General features: G+C 39.6%; 1 protein-coding gene across 3 annotated transcripts in view; it reads right to left on the bottom strand.

The window, feature by feature from the left end:
* Window positions 1-21,268, bottom strand: part of EHHADH (enoyl-CoA hydratase and 3-hydroxyacyl CoA dehydrogenase) — a 59,062-nt gene that overhangs the window by 37,437 nt on the left and 357 nt on the right. Inside the window, exons 2-3 of one of the 3 annotated variants that reach the window (XM_070406655.1) lie at window positions 9,606-9,704; window positions 7,957-8,799 (exon numbers count right to left, since the gene is read on the bottom strand). Coding sequence is in view for 1 of the 3 variants with exons in the window: in XM_070406653.1 (XP_070262754.1) it covers window positions 9,606-9,709 (104 nt within the window). In the remaining 2 variants the exon portion in view is untranslated. Of the gene's footprint in view, window positions 1-7,956; window positions 8,800-9,605; window positions 9,710-21,268 lie in introns of all 3 variants that reach the window. The other 2 variants (XM_070406653.1, XM_070406654.1) reach the window with 2 other exon arrangements.

Below are 21,268 nucleotides of genomic sequence, written 5' to 3'. Positions count from 1 at the left end.
TGCAGAAACAGGCCAAGGGTAACCAAGAATTGTTAGCAACCGAAAGGAGCCAGAGAGGCAAGGAAGGATTCTTCCCGAGAGCCTTCATGGAAGAATGGCCTTGCAGATATCTGTATTGAACCTGAGACCTCCCCCAAGATTTCCACCGGCAATAATGGAATAAATACACTCAGGACAAAGGACCCAAGGCACACTCTCCCTCCAAGGAGCATGTCCAGGCCATTCCCCCACTGGCATGTATATCACAACCTATAGGGGACCCCATGAGACTTGCAACTAGGGGAGCAATGGGCAGCAGCAGCTCGTCTCATCCTGGGCTAACGGCCTTAACTTGCCTACAAGGCCCCCTTTTCTTTTTCTTTTTTTCTTTTTTTTAATATATTTTATTGATTTTTTACAGAGAGGAAGGGAGAGAGATAGAGAGCTAGAAACATCGATGAGAGAGAAACATCGATCAGCTGCCTCCTGCACATCTCCCACTGGGAATGTGCCCGCCACCCAGGTACATGCCCTTAACCGGAATCGAACCCGGGACCCTCCAGTCCGCAGGCTGAGGCTCTATCCACTAAGCCAAACCGGTTTCGGCTACAAGGCCCCCTTTTCTCTGACTTCCCAGTGAGCTTAGGCAGCCCAGCCATTTTCTCTCTCTCTCTCTCTCTCTCTCTCTCTCTCGACTGGCCTGCCAATTGTTTGGAGTATATCTTCCATTAACTCCACTTCACTTTCCTTTCATTTTCATTGACCTTAAAATCTTTTCTGTATCGACGAAAAGTACTGAGGTCCCAACCACTAACCCCAATCTATTTGAGTTTTCTATTTCTTCCTTAGTCAATACCGGTGGGCTACATGGTCTTCTATTTGTTCATAATGTCTTCATTATCTTTGCTAAAGGCTACACAGTATCTGCAGTGATAACACTTTGGTATATAATCTTATATACATTGTTTTACTGTCATTTTTTTTCCTCTTCTTGATCAACTTCTCCAGAGGTTTGTCAATTTTATTAGTCTTTCAAAGAACTAACTTCTGACATTGTTGATCTTCTTGATTCACATTTGTTTGCTATCTCATTAATTTCTCCTCTTTATTATTTCCTTCCTTCTACTTCATTTGGATCTATTTTATTGCTTGTTTGTTTTGTTAGTTCCTTGATACAGATGTTTAGCTCATTACATTTGTCTTTTTTCTTTCCTCAATTATATAAGGCTATAAAATTTCTGCTAAGTTTTGCTTTTGCTGTATTTGTTGTTATATATGTTGTGTTTTCATTATCATTCAGTTCAAAATATTTTCTAAATTCTATTATGATATTTGCTTTGACTCGGAAAGATCAATTTCATTTCTAAACATGAGAATTTCCAGTTATATATTTGTTATTGATGCTTAGTTTAATTGCATTGTTGTCAGAGAACCTATTCTAAGTGAAAATTTATTGAGACTAGCTTTCATGTTCCAATAGCTAGTCAATTTTTGTAAATGTTGCAGATTTTAGAAAAATGTATTATTTTGCAATTATTGGGTACATTGCTCTATATAAATCCACTAAGTCAAATCTGACAATTCTTAATGCTTTTCTAGAAGAATATTTTTCTGCTCTAAACTTGAACTACATTCTTTCTCTTATAAAGGGTGTCCCAAAATTCACGCAAGAAGTAATTTTGATAGAAAACACAGGTTTATAATTAAACATTGTAAATTTTCTATTGATTCATAAAGTATACAGTATATAATTATGTATGGAATAGCATATCGGGTAAATGACCTCCACGGCTTTGCTGGCACATACGCACTCTTTTGTTGTTGCTTGAGCAGCTACATTTTCAAAGAAGAATGGTCCGATGATGCTTCCAGCCCAAAATCCGCACCCAACAGTGACACGTTGTGGATGCATTTGTTTCTCAACAATCACTCGTGGATTTACTGAACCACAAATGCGACAATTTTGTTGACTAACCAAGCCATCAAGATGAAAATGAGCCTCATCGAAATTCAGCCACATTTATGCAAAACGGTCGTGGAAAATTTCAACAAAAGAGTGCGTATGTGCGAGCAAAGCTGTGGAGGCCATTTACATGATATGCTATTTCATACATAATCCTATACTGTATACTTTATGAATCAATAAAAAATTTACAATTTTTAATTATAAACCTGTGTTTTCTATCAAAACTACATTTTTTAAAATTTTTTTATTGCTTAAAGTATTACAAAGGGTATTATATATGTGTCCTTTTTTTCCCCGCCCTTGACAATCCCCTGGTCTCCCCTACCCCCCAGTGTCTTATGTCCATTGGTTATGCTTATATGCATGCATACAAGTCCTTTGGTTGATCTCTTACCCGCCCCCCCCTTTTGCCCCCCCACCCTCCCCGGCCTTCCTGCTGTAGTTTAACAGTCTGTTCGAGGCAACTCTGCCTCTGTATCTATTATTGTTCAAAAGTTTATAATGGACTCTATTATCCATGAATGAGTGAGATCATGTGGTATTTTTCCTTCATTGACTGGCTTGTTTCACTTAGCATAATGCTCTCCAGTTCCATCCATGCTGTTGCAAATGGTAAAAGTTCCTTCTTTTTTTACAGCAGCATAGTATTCCATCGTGTAGATGTACCACAGTTTTCTAATCCATTCATCTACTGATGGGCACTTAGGCTGTTTCCAGATCTTAGCTATGGTGAATTGTGCTGCTATGAACATAGGGGTGCATATATCCTTTCTGATTGGTGTTTCTGGTTTCTTGGGATATATTCCTAGAAATGGGATCACAGGGTCAAATGGGAGTTCCATTTCCAGTTTTTTGAGGAAACTCCATACTGTCTTCCATAGTGGCTGCACCAGTCTGCATTCCCACCAGCAGTGCACAAGTGTTCCTTTTTCTCCACATCCTCTCCAGCACTTGTCGTTTGTTGATTTGTTGATGATAGCCATTCTGACAGGTGTGAGATGGTACCTCATTGTTGTTTTGATTTGCATCTTCGGATGATTAGCGACTTTGAGCATGTTTTCATATGTCTCTTGGCTTTCTGAATGTCCTCTTTTAAAAGGTGTCTATTTAGGTCCTTTGCCCATTTTTTTATTGGACTGTTTATCTTCCTTTTGTTAAGTTGTATGAGTTCCCTATAAATGTTGGAGATTAGGCCCTTATCAGATATAATGTTGGCAAATATGTTCTCCCATGTAGTGGGCTTTCTTGTTGTTTTGTTGATGGTTTCTTTGGCTGTGCAGAAACTTTTTATTTTGATGTAGTCCCATTTGTTTATTTTCTCTTTAGTTTCCAATGCCCTAGGAGCTGTATTGGTGAAGAGGTTGCTTCGGCATATGTCTGAGATTTTGTTGCCTTTGGATTCTTCTACTATTTTTATGGTTTCCTGTCGTATATTTAAGTCCTTTATCCATTTTGAGTTTATTTTTGTGTATGGTGTAAGTTGGTAGTCTAGTTTCATTTTCTTGCATGTATCTGTCCAATTTTCCCAACACCATTTATTGAAGAGTCTATCTTGACTCCATTGTATGTTCTTGCCTCCTTTGTCAAATATTAATTGAGCGTATTGGTTGGGGCTGATTTCTGGGCTCTCTATTCTATTCCATTGATCTATATGTCTGTTCTTGTGCCAGCACCAGGCAGTTTTGAGAACAGTGGCTTTGTAATACAGCTTGATATCTGGTATTGAGATCCTACCTACTTTGTTCTTTCTCAGGATCACTGCAGCTATTCGGGGTCGTTTTTTATTCCAGATGAATTTTTGGGGAGTTCTTTCTAGGTCTGTGAAATATGCCGTTGGTATTTTAATGGGAAGTGCGTTGAATTTATAGATTGCTTTGGGCAGTATGGACATTTTAATGATGTTGATTCTACCAATCCAAGAACATGGTATGTTCTTCCATCTCTTTATGTCTTCCTCTATCTCTTTTTTCATCGTCCTGTAGTTTTCTGAGTAGAGGTCTTTTACCTCTTTAGTTAAGTTTATTCCTAGGTATATTAATTTTTTTGGTGCAATGGTAAATGGGATTGCTTTCTTAGTCTCTCTTTCTGCAAGTTCACTATTGGTGTATAGAAATGCCATAGATTTCTTGGCATTAATTCTGTATCCTTCTACATTGCCGAATTCTTTTATTACGTCTAATAGTCTTTTGATGGAGTCTTTAGGGTTTTTTAAGTATAATATCATGTCATCTGCAAATAAGGACAGTTTTACTTCTTCTTTTCCAATTTGGATGCCTTTTATTTCTTCTTGTTCTCTAATTGCAATGGCTAATACTTCCAGTACTATGTCGAACAGGAGTGGTGAAAGTGGGCATCCCTGTCTTGTTCCTGTTCTTAGGGGAAATGGTGTTAGTTTATGTCCATTGAGTATGATGTTGGCTGTGGGTTTGTCATATATGGCTTTTATTATGTTGAGGTATGATCCTTCTATTCCCACCTTTCTGAGAGTTTTTATCAAAAATGGGTGTTGAATTTTGTCAAACGCTTTTTCTTCATCAATTGATATGACTATGTGGTTTTTTTCCTTCAATTTGTTTATGTAATGTATCACGTTTATTGATTTGCGGATATTGTACCATCCTTGCATCCCTGGGATAAATCCTACTTGGTCATGGTGTATGATCTTTCTGATATACTGCTGGATTCAATTTGCTAAGATTTTGTTGAGGATTTTGGCATCTATGTTCATGATGGATATTGGCCTGTAATTCTCTTTCATTGTGTTGTCTTTACCTGGTTTTGGTATTAGGGTGATGCTGGCTTCATAGAATGAGCTTGGAAGTGTTCCTTCTTCTTGAATTTTTTGTAGTAGTCTGAGGAGGATAGGTTTTAGTTCTTCCTTGAATGTTTGGTAAACCTCCCCTGTGAAGCCGTCTGGTCCTGGGCTTTTGTTTGCTGGAAGCTTTTTGATGACTGCTTCAATTTCTTCCATAGTTATTGGCCTGTTGAGATTTTTAGATTCTTCCTGATTAAGTTTTGGAATGTTGTATTTTTCTAGGAATTTGTCCATTTCCTCCAGGTTGTCTAGTTTGTTGGAGTAAAGTTGTTCATAGTATTTTTTAACAATCATTTGTATTTCTGTGGGGTCTGTTTTTATTTCGCCTCTATTGTTTCTGATTTTGTTTATTTGGGTCCTCTTTCTTTGCTTCTTGGTGAGCCTGGCTAGAGGTTTGTCAATCTTGTTTATCCTTTCAAAGAACCAGCTCTTGGTTTCATTGATTTTCTGTATTGTTTTTTTGGTCTCAATGTCATTTATTTCTGCTCTAATTTTTATTATCTCCTTCCTTCTGCTCACTCTGGGCTTTTCTTGTTGCTCTCTAATTCTTTGAGCTGTAGATTTAGATGATTTACTACCATTTTTTCTTGTTTGTTGAGGTAGGCCTGTAGAGCTATAAACTTCCCTCTCAGGACTGCTTTCATTGTGTCCCAAAGGTTTTGGATTGTTGTGTTTTCATTGTCATTAGATTCCAGGATGGTTTTAATCTCATTGGTAACCCAATCAATATTTAATAACATGCTATTCAGCTTCCCAGTGTTTGAGTATTTTGAGTTGTTTTTATTGTAGTTTATTTCTAATATTATGGCTTTGTGGTCTGAGAAGATGCTTGGTATTATTTCAATCTTCTTGAATTTGTGGAGACTTTGTTTGTGACCCAATATGTGGTCTATTTTTGAATATGTCCCATGAGCACTTGAGAAGAACGTATATTTTGTGGCTTTGGGGTGAAGTGTTCTGAAGATGTCAATTAAGTCCATCTGATCTAGTGAGTCATTTAGGATTGCTGTTTCTTTGCTGATTTTTTGTCTAGCGGATTTATCCAGTGATGTCAGTGGTGTATTAAAGTCCCCTACTATGATTGTATTGTTGTTGATCTCCCCCCTGATATCTTCCAGGAGTTTTCTTATGTATGTGGGTGCTCCTGCATTGGGTGCATATATGTTTATCAGGGTTATATCCTCTTGTTGTATTGATCCCTTTAGTATTATGAAGTGGCCTTCCTTATCTCTTGTTATGGCCTTCACTTTGAGGTATATTTTGTCCGATATAAGTATTGCTACCCCAGCTTTTTTTTCATTTCCATTTGCCTGAAAGATATTTTTCTATCCCTTCACTTTCAGTCTGTGTGAGTCCCTTCTAATGAGGTGGGTCTCTTGTTGACAGCAAATGTATGGGTCATGTTTTTTTATCCATTCAGCCACTCAATGTCTTTTGGTTGGAGCATTTAGTCCGTTTACATTTAAAGTTATTATTGAAAGGTACTTGTTTGTAGCCATTTCTATTTTTTTGTGGCTGTTTTCTTTCTGGGCTTTTTATTTCTTCTTTTTACAACAGTCCCTTTAGCATTTCTTGCATTGCTGGCTTGGTGGTGATAAACTCCCTTAGCCTTTTTTTGTCTGTGAAGCTTCTTATTTCCCCTTCAATTTTGAATGATAGCCTTGCTGAGTAGAGTATTCTTGGATTCAGTCCTTTGCTTTGCATCACTTTGTAAATTTCTGTCCATTCTTTTCTGGCCTGATGTGTTTCTGTTGAGAAATTGTTTGATAATCTGATGGGGGATCCTTTGTAGGTAACTCTCTGTTTCTCTCTTGCAGCCTTTAAGATTCTCTCTTTGTCTTGTACATTTGCCATCGTTAATATGACGTGTATTGGTGTGGGTCTTTTGGGGTTCCTCTTGCCTGGGACTCTCTGTACTTGTGTAACTTTATTCTTCCTTATATCTGGGAAGTTTTCTGTCATTATTTCTTCAAATAGATTTTCTAATCCTTGCTGCTTGTCTTGTCCTTCTTGCAGCCCTATTATGTGTATGTTACTTCGTTTCATGTTGTCCTGAAGCTCCCTTAGGCTCTCCTCCTGTTTTTTAATTTTTTTCTCCAGTTGCTGTTCAGATTGAGCTTGTTTCTCTGCCTCATCTTCTAACTCACTAATTCGGTCCTCTGCTTCTTCTAGTCTGCTGTTGAAACTTTCCATGGTGTTTTTGATTGTAGCTATATCACTTTTCATTTCTTCCTGATTCTTGCATAAGTTGTTGATTTTCTCATCCATCCGGTGAATGAATTGTACAACCATTATTCTGAATTCTTTTTCTGTCATGTTGCATGCTTCAACTTCATTAATTTCCTTTCTTGGTGATTCCTCATTGTCTTTCCTCTGAGTGTTGTGTTGTCTCTTCATTCTGATTATCTCCCCATGGTTCAAAGGTTGAGTTGCATGGGCCTGGGCCGTGTGCAGTGGGAGCCTCCCACCACCCTAGTGTCACTGAAGAGCTCTGACACTAAGATGTGTGATTGTTGTTGGTTGGTGGGAACCAGGCTCGCTCTGAGTCAGTGTTGCCAGCGCTCAATGTGGCCTCGTATGTGCCCTTAGAATCAGGGACCCTGCCTGCACTGTGTTGAAAACCAGAGCCCCCTAGCATGCGCCAGGAGTCAGAGTTCCCCAAGAGACCAGTATCAGAGTCTCTTTTGCTTCGCGCGACCTCGCCTTGAGAATCAGGGTCCCTGTGTGCCCTTGCACCAGGAATTGGATTCACTGGCTCTTAGTATGAATGCACAGGCAATCAGGATCTCAGGCGTGGGTGATAAGAAACACAGTCAAGTCACTGGTGCTTGGTGCTGCCTCCTGCCCCGAGAAACGGGGTCCCTGGGCCTGTGCTAGCTAGCGGACAAATTCCCGTTCGCGCGTTTGCTCCGAGCCCAGGACTCCGAAGCCCGCAGTGCGCGTAGAATTAGTTCCCAGTGCTGGCGCGTTAGGTTTGCTCCCAGCAATTGGTTTACTCCCAGCCTTTGGTTTGCTCCCAGCCCAGGGCAGGGAAGCCGGCAGTGCGCGAAGGAAGGATCAGTTCCAAGGTGCTCGCGCACTTCCAGGCCAAAGTTCCTGCAGCTCTGAGGCCCCCGCAAGGGGTGGGGTCTATCAGTTAGTTACTCTGGCGCTGCCCTCGAGCCTGCGGGAAGGGGGGATGGGCTCTGTTACTCACGGATCTGCCGCGGGGATCGCTGAACTTTTGGTGTCCGCAGGTCTGTAGCTGTGGTCACAGGTCTCTGTCCCCAGTGGCTGCAGGGTCCTGGTATGTGTCTGAGATCAGACCGGGTGGTGCTGAGGCCAGGATCCTAGTCTCAAGCAGCTCTGTTTCCCAAGATGGCGTGGTCGCTGTGCCTGTGCTGGCCACCCAGGAGTGTCTCAAAACTACTTCTTGCATGAATTTTGGAACACCCTTTATCTCCTTACTGACAAAGAAATATCAAGTTCCCCATAATTCTGATCCTTTTCTCCATGTCCTAAGTTTTCAAAGAGTTGAATAAGCTATTTAATAGCTGGTTTATGCTTATCATATTATTTTAATCTCTCTCAGGTTCAGCATTCTCAGCTATAAATAGAGATTATATTATTTATTGAGGATTAAGATATAATAAGTGAAAAATACTACTATTTTCATTATTAGTAAATAACCTACATAGTCCTGGTACATAGCAGGCAAGATAAATGATAATTACTATGGGTATCATATTTATATTTATCTGTTGTCATAATTCCAATATATGTTTCTTCTCAGGCTACCATTAACATACTAGTATGTTAAATTCCTCTAGCTACAGTAAGATTACATAAGCCCTCCTATTCATGTGACTTTGTCAAAAGGTATAATATATTCATTTAGGAAAAGAGGACAGATGTCACAAATATCACTGAATCACCATTTCAGATACTTTTGCCATATTTTTTGTCAACAATTTTGGATCTTCAAGGAATAACTCAGTGAAAAGTGTCATGATCACCAAGATAGGTGATTAGCAGAAGAAAAATGAACTTCATTTCAAGACTGTGTGAAATAAAAAATAACATTTATTAAATATCTACATGTAGGCTCTGCACTAAAGGCTTTCAGATATGTTATCTCACTTAATCTCACAAAAACCTATCAAGATAGATATTATTGTATCTAATTTAAAAATAGAGAGATTGATGCCCCAGCTGGTTTGGCTCAGTGGATAGTTTGGCCTGCGGACTGAGGGGTCACAGATTCGATTCTGGCCAAGGGCACATGCCCAGGTTTCGGGCTCGATCCCCAGTAGGGGGCATGCAGGAGGCAGCTGATCCATGATTCTCTCTCATCATGGATATTTCTATCTTTCTCTTCCTCTCCCTTCTTCTCTGAAACCAATAAAAATATATTTAAAAAAAAACTTTAAAAATAGAGAGATTGATTTATTTTTTAAATAAATTTATTGGAGTGACATTGGTTAATAAAATTATATAGGTTTCAAGTATACAATTCCATAATATAATTGAAAGTCAGAAGATTAAAGGAATTTGCTCAAGTTCACATAGGGTGAAGATATATAGAGCAGGTATATACCAGCAGGTATATACAAACAGGTATTACAGCTATCAAGTCTACAACTAAATATCTTACAAAGGTCCAATCCAATATAAAAGAGAATAAAGTCAAACTCTTCTCTAGGTCTCTCTTATAATTCCACAGTCTCTTTCTCCACAGTTTCTCATTCCCACTCAAGTCTCCCATATCCATTACCCACACTAGGGTATTACCCATAAGGACAGCTTGTGCAGTATCAATCTGAGGCTGCATTCCAGAGATAACAGGAGAGGGTTAGGTACTGGTACCTGCAGAGAAGTTGCCATCTGCTCCACAAATCACAATGGCTTTTACTGTAGAGTCTGTTATAGCTTTCTGTAGTCCCTCTTTTATTCCATTGAAGACAGCTATGCTAAAAGAAAAAAAAAAATGAAAGCATTAGTCAGAATTAAATTTCTACCATCTCAGAGATTTTCCATTTCCTAACAATGAAAAATTAAACACATACACAATGGATAAAAACTCTAGTTTTTATAGTGAATTGAGCACTGAACTTTTAAAAATAGCATTTTTCTGCACTCCACTATAACTTTGAACACTTAGACTCAGCACTAATCAATTTAAAAATACTATTGTACCTCTTCTAGATACAGTGAAAGGTGTTTGTAACACCCCAGGGAGAACAACATATACACAGCAAAATATCACACTAAGATGTGTGCTATAATAGATACAAAGAAAGTGTGTGAAAGTTCAGAGGGGAGTTCCAATTTGTCATAATGGCACAATATAAGAAAACTGAAATACTCTAAAAGAAACAGATGTGGCAGGGGCTGCAAGTTACCTTAAATATCCCTACCTCCCCACCTTCTTCAAAGCAATAGTAAACATATGGTTTTTAGCGGAAACTATAGCTGCCCAACATAAAGACTACATTTCCCAGCCTGCTATGCAGTAAGGTTAGCCCAAGGCCTTAAGTTGTGACCAATGGGATAGATTTGGCATATGCAATTTTCTAGAAGAGTCCTAAAGGACGAGGTATACTTTTTTCTTTTTTCCTCCCTACTCTTGGCAGGAATGAAAAGGTGATGGTCAGATCAGGAGCAGCCTGTATGGACCAAGAGGTGGGACCATATATTGAAGATGGCAGGGCAAAGAGAAAGAGAATTGGGGTCCCCAATTGTGGGGCAGCTGTACCATTCCAGGACACTGCTATGAGAGAAATCAACTTTTTCTTGTTTAATCCACTACTTTGAGTTTTCTGTCACTGACAGTCAAACCTAATCCTCAACATTAATTTAGCAGGTAAATGCAAGGTCAGGGAAAGAAAGGACATGTAGTAGATTTTGTCAAGTTTCAGTTGATGAGGGAGTCATCAACAGAGAAGATGGTTAAAGCCGTGATTAAATGCCTGCCAACGGGAAAGAAAAGAGAAGTGAGAGTAGATCTTCTGGATACACCCTCTTTTAAGAAGTGGGAGAGGCTCTGCAGAGTGACTCAGTACTAAGGGAGCCCAAAGTCACAAAGGCCAAGAGAAAAGAATTATGTCAAGAAGCAGGGAATCAATTAGTGCCAAGGGATGGTGAAGGAGGAGAACCTAGGAAAAGTGGTGAGGAATTGCTTGGAGGAAAAATAATAGAACCAGAGTCTAATCTGTTCTGCCATGGAATTCTGAGTAGTCTGGATGAAATGTCTGTTCTTGAGCATACAGGGTGAAAAAATATGAATACAAAATGAAAAATATGAATACAAAAATATGAATACAATCATAAACTTCTCAAAAAGCCAGATGGTTCAGACCAGCAACTCTGAGTTAAAAACCTCAGGGAATAAAGGAAATAAGATAATTCTCTAATTACTTTTTATTTAACAAAACCTCTTGCTTTCGATTGTTAATTAGACACCAAATCTGCTAAGAAAAACAGATTCTGAACCATCCATAGTATGAAGAAGTCCAAAAGGCATGTATTTCCTTCTGGGTAAACGATGGTTGCAAAATGAGCCCAAATGAACTTAATCAGTGCCACTGAGAAGAGGCTGGCTTTTCCCATGTCACTTAGCCCCTGCTCTTTTATTTCTAATGTTCTTGTCAATTTTGCAAAAATCAAACACAGGGGAGAAAAGAAAACTGAAAATGGCTGTAACAGATACAGCTTTACTAGCGTCAAGCCAAGTGAAAGGGACCACGGCTGGTAGCAATGTCAAGGTTCCAGAGATTAAGAAATTATTTTCTCCCCTTTCAGGTATGGAAAAATGGAGTCTAGAGTAAAGATAACTTTTCCTGAGTGCTGACCAAGACGTTTTAGCTTCTGTGACTATAGGAGGTCTTTTTAGTGAATTTTCTTTTTAAATCCAAATGTCATCAAGTGAAGTTTGTGGCTTGTGACAAGCACTCTTTTTAAAACAAAGAAATAGAAGAGAAAATAGAATATATCAAGCTATATGACAAGTAAGGATAAGTTTTATTTCATGAAACTTTGTGTTCAGTTCTGTATTTGTATGTCTTAGGTTGCAATGTAAAACATGGGGTTTCTTACTGAGTGAATTATAGTAAAAAAAAAGAAGTGTGTTGGGAAACAGGCCTAGTAATCAGACTAATTTGGAAAGAGGGTTGGCATTCATCTGAATTGAAGAAAACAGCTGGCTAAATTAGCAAAGAAGAATTTAAACTATTTGTTTGGGCCAAAATAATATTAAAATAAGAATCTCTCGGTGGGCAAGGAAGAGATAATTTTCCACATAAAATTAGAAATAGGAAGGGAAAAGGAAGGAAGGAAGGAAGGAAGGGAGGGAGGGAGGGAGGGAGGGAGGAAGGAAGGAAGGAAGGAAGGAAGGAAGGAAGGAAGGAAGGAAGGAAGGAAGGAAGGAAGGAAGGGGAAAGAAAAATACAAAGCAAAAGAAGAAAAATTGGGAACCTTTTTGGATGAACATTCCGGGATATATACTCTACTTAAAACAGAACTTCAGAGATGGAAAGATGGCGGCGATATAGGCAGACGCGTCCCAGGTCTTGTCCCGGAGCAAACGGAGTAAGCAGCTGAAACTAATAACACCCACCCTGAATTGGCAAATTTACTCAGCTGGTGAGACGGCTTGCAGCCTGGAAGGGCAGACCTCCCCTGGAAAGGTTAAAAACCAGGGATCTGGGCAGGAAAGTTTGCCAGACCTGAGCCCAGAGGGTCGGAGGGAGACCGCATGGCAGACAGCCGCGTCTCTTGGGACAGACACAGACCCTGACCAGGGTAAGGAGTTCCGCGGGTTTGCTGGCGCCAGGAGATTTGAGATTTGGATTTTGTGATTGCGGAGAACTGAGATTAAAGGGGGCATCCTGAGGAACTGATCAGACCATGCAGTGCCCATAAGAGAGGAGCGTTTCCCAGACCATGCAGTGCTGGTAAGAGGAGCGTTTCCCAGACCGGTAAGAGGAGCGTTTCCGCGGCCGGCCGGCGTTTGTCTGTTTCTTTGTTTTCACTGAACCCTGCTCATAGGACAGTTCGGATACAGACACTCACCTGTGCTGAAGAGAGGGTGAAGGTGCAGACGAGGGGAATCTGGGGAGAGGCTGAGGAAAGAGGGGGAGCCGGAGGAGGTGGCAGCGAATTGAGTGCTGAGACCCCCCTGGGCCCAGGACTGGGGCAGCCTTTCCTCCAGAGGGTGGAATTCCTCCCTCCAGCCCCCCAGGCAAGGAGCACAGCCACACCCAGATTCCACCCTGTATGAGATAAAGGACTAAAACAAGCTGATTAGTCCCTGGGAGTTACCAGGGTCTGGCCTATAGAGGGATTTTCAGTCCCACCAACAACACAGAGCAGGGTAAGGATTAAAAAAGGATAGAGAAGCTGTATAGCCTCAGAGGCCAACCCAAAAACACTGCCACCCAGAGGTTGAGCCACAAACTGACTCTTAGGGGAATACAAATTAAGGCAGACTGGATCACAAATACGGCCTGCTTTAAAATCGGGACTGTGATTTGCAACACGGAGGAACAGTGTAATGCAGGCAGATTCAACACTCTCCTAAATACCTGGCAGGACTAAGGCGAACCAGGCTGAAGAGTGGAAGAGCCGAAGGACCATCACTACTGCAAATTTTTTCTTTTTCTTTTTCTTTTTAATTTTTTCACCTTTTTACTAAGAAACCAATTTTTTTTTTCTCTTTTTCTTCTTTTTCCATCACCTGATTTTACCCTTTCAATTACCACATTTTTGTTTTTGACCAGTATTGTTGCTCCTACCATTTTGCCATTTTTTGAAGTGCCATTTTATTTTCTCTTTATTTTCTTTTGGGATTAGTGTTCTCCATTCTATTTTCATCGTTCCTTTAGCATTAATTTTCCCTATCTCAATTCCACCTCTTTGCTAAAACCCTCTTCCTTACTTTTCCCCTTTTGGTGTCCTGTTTCTCTTACCCTATTTAAGGGTAAGACTTTGGTCCAGACTTTCCCAATTCCCTCTTTTTACCCCCTGTCTAATTCCACCCTACTTATATATCCTACTTCCAATCTACTGCTCTAAATCCTTATACACCTATTCTTTATCCTTCTTCACTTTCCAACCATTTTTTTTCTCTCTTATCTTTCTATTGTTTTCTTGATTGTCGAATATATTGGGCTTTTTTTTTTTTTTTTTTTTTTTTAATTTGTTTGTTTGTTTTGTTTTGTGTTTTTTCTTCTTTTTTAGGACTGGTTGTGAGGTTGTTTTTCTTTTTCTTTTTCTTTTTCTTTTTTTTTTCTGCTGGTTTTTCCCTTCCCTCCCCCACCCCACCCCAGTTATTTTTGTGCTTCTGTTTTCCCTTACCCCTCTGGATATTATTGGTGGTTTGTAGTTTGCATTCATCTCCAGGGATCTGTTGCTGGAATTTGTTGAGATTAGTGGCAGTTCTATTGGAGTTTGCTCCTCATACGGGGAGTCTCTTCCCCACTTCTACTTCATTCTCTTTTTTCGCTCTCTTTTTTTCCCCCCTCTTTTTTCCCAATTCTATTTTTGCACTCCTTTTTTGTTTGTTTTTTTCTTATTTTTCTTTTCTGTTCTCTCTTTTATCTTCTTCTCTTCTTTCTCCCTTATCCCCTAATTCTCTTAATTCGGGTGGTCACCTTTATTTGGAGTTATTAATATTGTGAATATACTTGTGTTCAGTGCCTGGTACGTTGTGCCTTGCTCTGTTGTATTTTGTGCCTTTAAATCAACGCAGCAGATCCAAGCAACAGCAGCCCCCTGATCACCGCAGCCTCCTGATCACCACAGCCTCCTGATCACCACACCCTCTGTCTGTGGAACAGCAACTGTACGTGAAGCCTCCCCCCACCAGCCAGAAGAGCCAACACAGCTGTGAACAACACCCACCAGAGGAGCTGCTGCCAACTGGAAAGCAGCTGCTACCGCAACCGTCTGAGCAGCAACCACAACCCAAGGAGCCCCTGCCACCCAGGGAGCAGCCACTGAACACCTCAACATCTACATATGTCAGCGAGATCAAACATGGGTAGGCAAAGAAACCCCCAAAGGAAAGAAAAGGAGGACTCGCCAGAAAAGCAGCTAAGTGAGACAGAGATATGCAACATGACGGAAAAAGAATTCAGAATAAGGTTCCTAGAGTACATGCACCACATGTTCAAGAAGCAAGAAGAAACAGATGAAAAACTCAACTACTTATGCAAGAAGCTAGAAGAAACAGATGAAAAAATCAACAACTTAAGTAAGTCCCAAGAAGAAATGAAGAGTGACATAGCTTCAATAAAAAACTCCATTGAAAGTATCAACAGTAGACTGGGAGAAGCAGAGGACCGAATTAGTGAATTAGAAGACAAGGAAGCAAAACACACTCAAACTGTACGGCAAATGGAGAAAAAAATTAAAAGACAGGAGGAGAGCCTAAGGGAGCTTTGGGACAACATGAAACGAAACAACATACGAATAATAGGGGTGCCAGAACAACAGAAAGATGAACATGGATTAGAAAACCTATTCGAAGAAATAATATCAGAAAACTTCCCTGAGGTGGGGAAGAAAAAAGTCACACAAGCCCAGAGAGTCCCAAACAAGGTGAACCCGAAAAGACCCACACCAAGACACATCATAATTACCATGGCAAATGTTCAGGATAAAGAGAGAATCTTACAGGCTGCAAGAGAGAGACGGAAAGTAACATACAAGGGATCTCCCATTAGATTATCAAATGATTTCTCAACAGAAACACATCAGGCCAGAAAAGAATGGACGGAAATCTACAAAGTGATGCAAAGCAAAGGACTGAATCCAAGAATACTCTATCCAGCAAGGCTATCATTCAAAATTGAAGGGGAAATAAGAAGCTTCACAGACAAAAAAGGGCTAAGGGAGTTTATCACCACCAAGCCAGCCATGCAAGAAATGCTAAAGGGACTGGTGTAAAAAGAAGAAATATCAAGCTCAGAAAGAAAACAGCCACACACACACACACAAAAAGAAATGGCTACAAACAAATACCTTTCAATAATAACTTTAAATGTAAATGGACTAAATGCTCCAACCAAAAGACATCGAGTGGCTGAATGGATAAAAAAACATGACCCATACATCTGCTGTCTACAAGAGACCCACCTCATTAGAAGGGACTCACACAGACTGAAAGTGAAGGGATGGAAAAATATCTTTCACGCAAATGGAAAGGAAAAGAAAGCTGGGGTAGCAATACTTATATCTGACAAAGTACATCTCAAAGTGAAGGCCATAACCAGAGATAAGGAAGGCCACTTCATAATACTAAAGGGATCAATACAACAAGAAGATATAACCCTGGTAAACATATATGCACCCAATGCAGGAGCACCCACATACATAAGAAAACTTCTGGAAGAAATCAGGGGAGAGATCGACAACAATACAATCATAGTAGGGGACTTTAATACACCACTGACATCACTGGATAAATCCGCTAGACAAAAACTCAGCAAAGAAACAGCAATCCTAAATGACTCACTAGATCAGATGGACTTAATTGACATCTTCAGAACACTTCACCCCACAGCTGCGGAATATACATTCCTCTCAGGTGCTCATGGGACATATTCAAAAATAGACCACATATTGGGTCACAAGCAAAGTCTCCACAAATTCAAGAAGATTGAAATCATAAAAAGCTTCTTCACAGACCACGATGGCATAATGTTAGAAATAAACTACAATAAAAACAACCCAAAATACTCAAACACTTGGAAGCTGAATAGCATGTTATTAAATATTGATTGGGTTACCGATGACATCAAAGAAGAAATTAAAAACATCCTGGACACTAATGACAATAAAAACACAACAATCCAAAACCTCTGGGACACAATGAAAGCAGTCCTGAGAGGGAAGTTTATAGCTCTACAGGCCTATCTCAAAAAACAAGAAAAAATGGTAGTCAATCATCTAACTCTACAACTCAAAGAATTAGAAAGAGAGCAACAAGAAAACCCCAGAGTGAGCAGAAGGAAGGAGATAATAAAGATTAGAGCAGAAATCAATGAAATAGAGACCAAAAAAACAATACAGAAAATCAATGAAACCAAGAGCTGGTTCTTTGAAAGGATAAACAAGATTGACAAACCCCTAGCCAGGCTCACCAAGAAGCAAAGAGAGAGGTCCCAAATAAACCAAATCAGAAATGATAGAGGCGAAATAACAACAGACCCCACAGAAATACAAATGATTGTTAAACAATACTACGAGCAACTCTACTCCAACAAACTGGACAACCTGGAGGAAATGGACAAATTCCTAGAAAAATACAACATTCCAAAACTCAATCAGGAAGAATCTAAAAACCTCAATAGGCCAATAACGATGGAAGAAATTGAAGCAGTCATCAGAAAGCTTCCAGCAAACAAAAGCCCAGGGCCAGACGGCTTCACAGGGGAGTTCTACCAAACATTCAAGGAAGAACTAAAACCTACCCTCCTCAGACTACTACAAAAAATTCAAGAGGAAGGAACGCTTCCAAGCTCATTCTATGAAGCCAGCATCACCCTAATACCAAAACCAGGTAAAGACATCACAATGAAAGAGAATTACAGGCCAATATCCCTCATGAACATAGATGCCAAAATCCTCAACAAAATCTTAGCAAATCGGATCCAGCAGTACATCAGAAGGATCATACACCATGACCAAGTAGGATTCATCCCAGAGATGCAAGGATGGTACAACATCCGTAAATCAATAAATGTGATACATCACATAAACAAATTGAAAGAAAAAAACCACATGGTCATATCAATTGATGCAGAAAAAGCATTCGACAAAATCCAACACCCATTTTTGATAAAAACTCTCAGAAAGGTGGGAATAGAAGGATCATACCTCAACATAATAAAAGCCATATATGACAGGCCCACAGCCAACATCATACTCAATGGACAAAAACTAACACCATTTCCCCTAAGAACAGGAACAAGACAGGGATGCCCACTCTCACCACTCCTGTTCAACATAGTACTGGAAGTATTAGCCATTGCAATTAGGCAAGAAGAAGGAATAAAAGGCATCCAAATTGGAAAAGAGGAAGTAAAACTGTCCTTATTTGCAGATGACATGATATTATACATACAAAACCCTAGAGACTCCATCAAAAAGCTACTAGACTTAATACATGAATTTGGCAATGTAGCAGGATACAAAATTAACCCCAAGAAATCTGAGGCATTTCTATACACCAACAGTGAACTTTCAGAAAGGGAGATCAGAAAAACAATCCCATTTACCATCGCACCAAAAAAATTAAGATACCTAGGAATAAACTTAACTAAAGAGGTTAAAGACCTCTACTCAGAAAACTACAGGACGTTGAAAAAAGAGATAGAGGAAGACATAAACAGATGGAAGAACATACCATGTTCTTGGATTGGTAGAATCAACATCATTAAAATGTCCATACTACCCAAAGCAATCTATACATTCAACGCACTTCCCATTAAAATACCAATGGCCTTCTTCAAAGATCTAGAACGAACTCTCCAAAAATTCATCTGGAATAAAAAAAGACCCCGAATAGCTGCAACGATCCTGAGAAAGAACAAAGTAGGTGGGATCTCAATGCCAGATATCAAGCTGTATTACAAAGCCACTGTTCTCAAAACTGCCTGGTACTGGCACAAGAACAGACATATAGATCAGTGGAATAGAATAGAGAGTCCAGAAATTAGCCCGAACCAATATGCTCAATTAATTTTTGACAAAGGAGGCATGAACATACAATGGAGCCAAGATAGTCTCTTCAATAAATGGTGTTGGGAAAATTGGACAGACATATGCAAGAAAATGAAACTAGACCACCAACTTACACCATACACAAGAATAAACTCAAAATGGATAAAGGACTTAAATGTACGACAGGAAACCATAAAAATTCTAGAAGAATACAAAGGCAACAAAATCTCAGACATATGCCAAAACAATTTCTTCACTGATACAGCTCCTAGGGCAGTTGAAACTAAAGAGAAACTGAACAAATGGGACTACATCAAAATAAAAAGCTTCTGCACAGCAAAAGAAACCATCAACAAAACAACAAGAAAACCCACCTCGTGGGAAAACATATTTGCCAACGTCATATCTGATAAGGGCTTAATCTCCAAAATTTATAGGGAACTCATACAACTTAACAAAAAGAAGATAAACAATCCAATCAAAAAATGGGCAGAGGATCTAAATAGACACCTTTCAAAAGAGGACATTCAGAAAGCCAAGAGACATATGAAAACATGCTCAAAGTCACTAATCATCCGAGAGATGCAAATCAAAACAACAATGAGGTACCATCTCACACCTGTCAGAATGGCCATCATCAACAAATCAACAAACGACAAGTGCTGGAGAGGATGTGGAGAAAAAGGAACACTTGTGCACTGCTGGTGGGAATGCAGACTGGTGCAGCCACTATGGAAGGCAGTATGGAGGTTCCTCAAAAAATTGGAAATGGAACTCCCATTTGACCCTGTGATCCCACTACTAGGAATATATCCCAAGAAACCAGAAACACCAATCAGAAAGGATATATGCACCCAGATGTTCATAGCAGCACAATTCACCATAGCTAAGATCTGGAAACAGCCTAAGTGCCCATCAGTAGATGAATGGATTAGAAAACTGTGGTACATCTACACGATGGAATACTATGCTGCTGTTAAAAAGAAGGAACTCCTACCATTTGCAACATCATGGATGGAACTGGAGAGCATTATGCTAAGTGAAACAAGCCAGTCAATGAAGGAAAAATACCACATGATCTCACTCATTCATGGATAATAAAGACCATTACAAACTTTTGAACAATAATAGATACAGAGGCAGAGCTGCCTCAAACTGATTGTCAAACTGCAGTGGGAAGGCCAGAGAGAGTTGGGGGGCAGGAGGGAGGGGAGTAAGAGATCAACCGAAGGACTTGTATGCATGCATATAAGCATAACTAATGGACATAAGACACTGGGGGGTAAGGGAGGGTAGTGGTTTGTCAAGGGCGGGGGGGGGGGGGGGGGAAAGGATACTTATGTAATACCCTTTGTAATACTTTAAGAGGAAAATAAAAAAATAAAAAAATAAATAAATAAAAAAACAAAAAAAACAAAAAACAAAAAACAAAAAAAAAAAACAAAAAAAAAAACAGAACTTCAGATGCAGATAGAAAAAAAAAAAAAAAAAGCAAGAAAGTATTTATTCCCAAGAGGGGGAAATCTCCATGAAGTTGAAATGATTCCTGAACAGCAGGGCCTGTTGGTAGGCTTCTGATGAATAGAAACAATGATAACTAACTTCTGTTAAATGCCAATTTATAACCTCCGGCACATTTCAATGTCACAACAACTTTATGAGGTAGACGCTAACATTTCTCCTGCAAGGTGGGTGACAGTGGATTAAATACATTAAACATTAAAAATAGTTATAGGAAAATATTCCTAGCTATAGGTATTAGACTGTGGAACTTTCCCCCTCAAATTCCTGATGGGCATGGTTTCCCATTCGGAGCAGAGGTTGAGGCAGGCAGTTCTAATATCTAATAATTCTAATCAGAATACAGACAAGTCCAAAACGTATATGTAATCATATTGCTGATGTGTTTCTTCATCAAAACCAAAATAATGAATATTTTGCTTTCTTCTGAGAATGGCAAGTAAGTGAACATGTCATCCTTGTGTGGTTTTACTCCTGCAATTCTTTTGTATTATTAAATGCAATTATTCATATTAAAAAGAAGAAATATTAATACTAATGATAAAATCAAATCTGATGACAGGATAAAAACTCAGTTAAAATTAGCAGGTCTCCTCATCTCAGTCCCTTTTTGCTCCAGCAGCATGTGATGAGAATTTAAACAAAGGTCTTTCTCTCTATACTGTATAGAGTCCTTTAAATTATAACTTCTGCTAATCCTATTCCCTGTGGAGGGGTGTCTTTTGTCTTTTTCCTAGGGCCGATCACTATACTCTTTTCAGAGATATGGAAGAATCAAACCTATAAAATAACTTCATTAATTTCCATAAAAGCGCACTCATTTCACTTTTCAAAGTAATGCAGACAGCACTGCACAAATCTGGGTTACAAAGTTTAACCGAAAAGGTACTCGTGATGGAATGAAAGAGGATAAAGTGCACAGTTTTTCAGAAAATGCTACTTAGGCTTACGCTGACATGGATCTTCTGCTAAAGCGCTAAGGTCTGGAGGTTTAGAACCTACCAGGAGAAATGTGCATTTCTGGGCCAGGGCGCAACTCTCCTTTCCTCACTGCGTTGGCATTCATGAGGGCCTTTATTTATTTTGGTATGAGGTGAAGCCACATTGCCGGATTCCTAACGCTTTTAGTGGGTGGCCTCGACTGGAGATTGGGAAGTGAGGGATCAAGGTCCAGCCAGCTTTGCACGAAGACCTTTGGAATAGAAAGCAGGCCTGCGGAGTCAAAGTTGCAGGCAAGGAGGAGCGCTCAGCACGAAGTTGGCATAGGCAGACGGGTTCCCGTC

Source organism: Myotis yumanensis, unplaced genomic scaffold (genome assembly GCF_028538775.1).
Source record: "Myotis yumanensis isolate MYYU_CA2020_CCGP unplaced genomic scaffold, mMyoYum1.0.hap1 SCAF_2, whole genome shotgun sequence".
In the NCBI taxonomy this organism is placed as follows: Eukaryota; Metazoa; Chordata; class Mammalia; order Chiroptera; family Vespertilionidae; genus Myotis; species Myotis yumanensis.
This window is presented reverse-complemented; position numbering and strand designations above follow the sequence as displayed.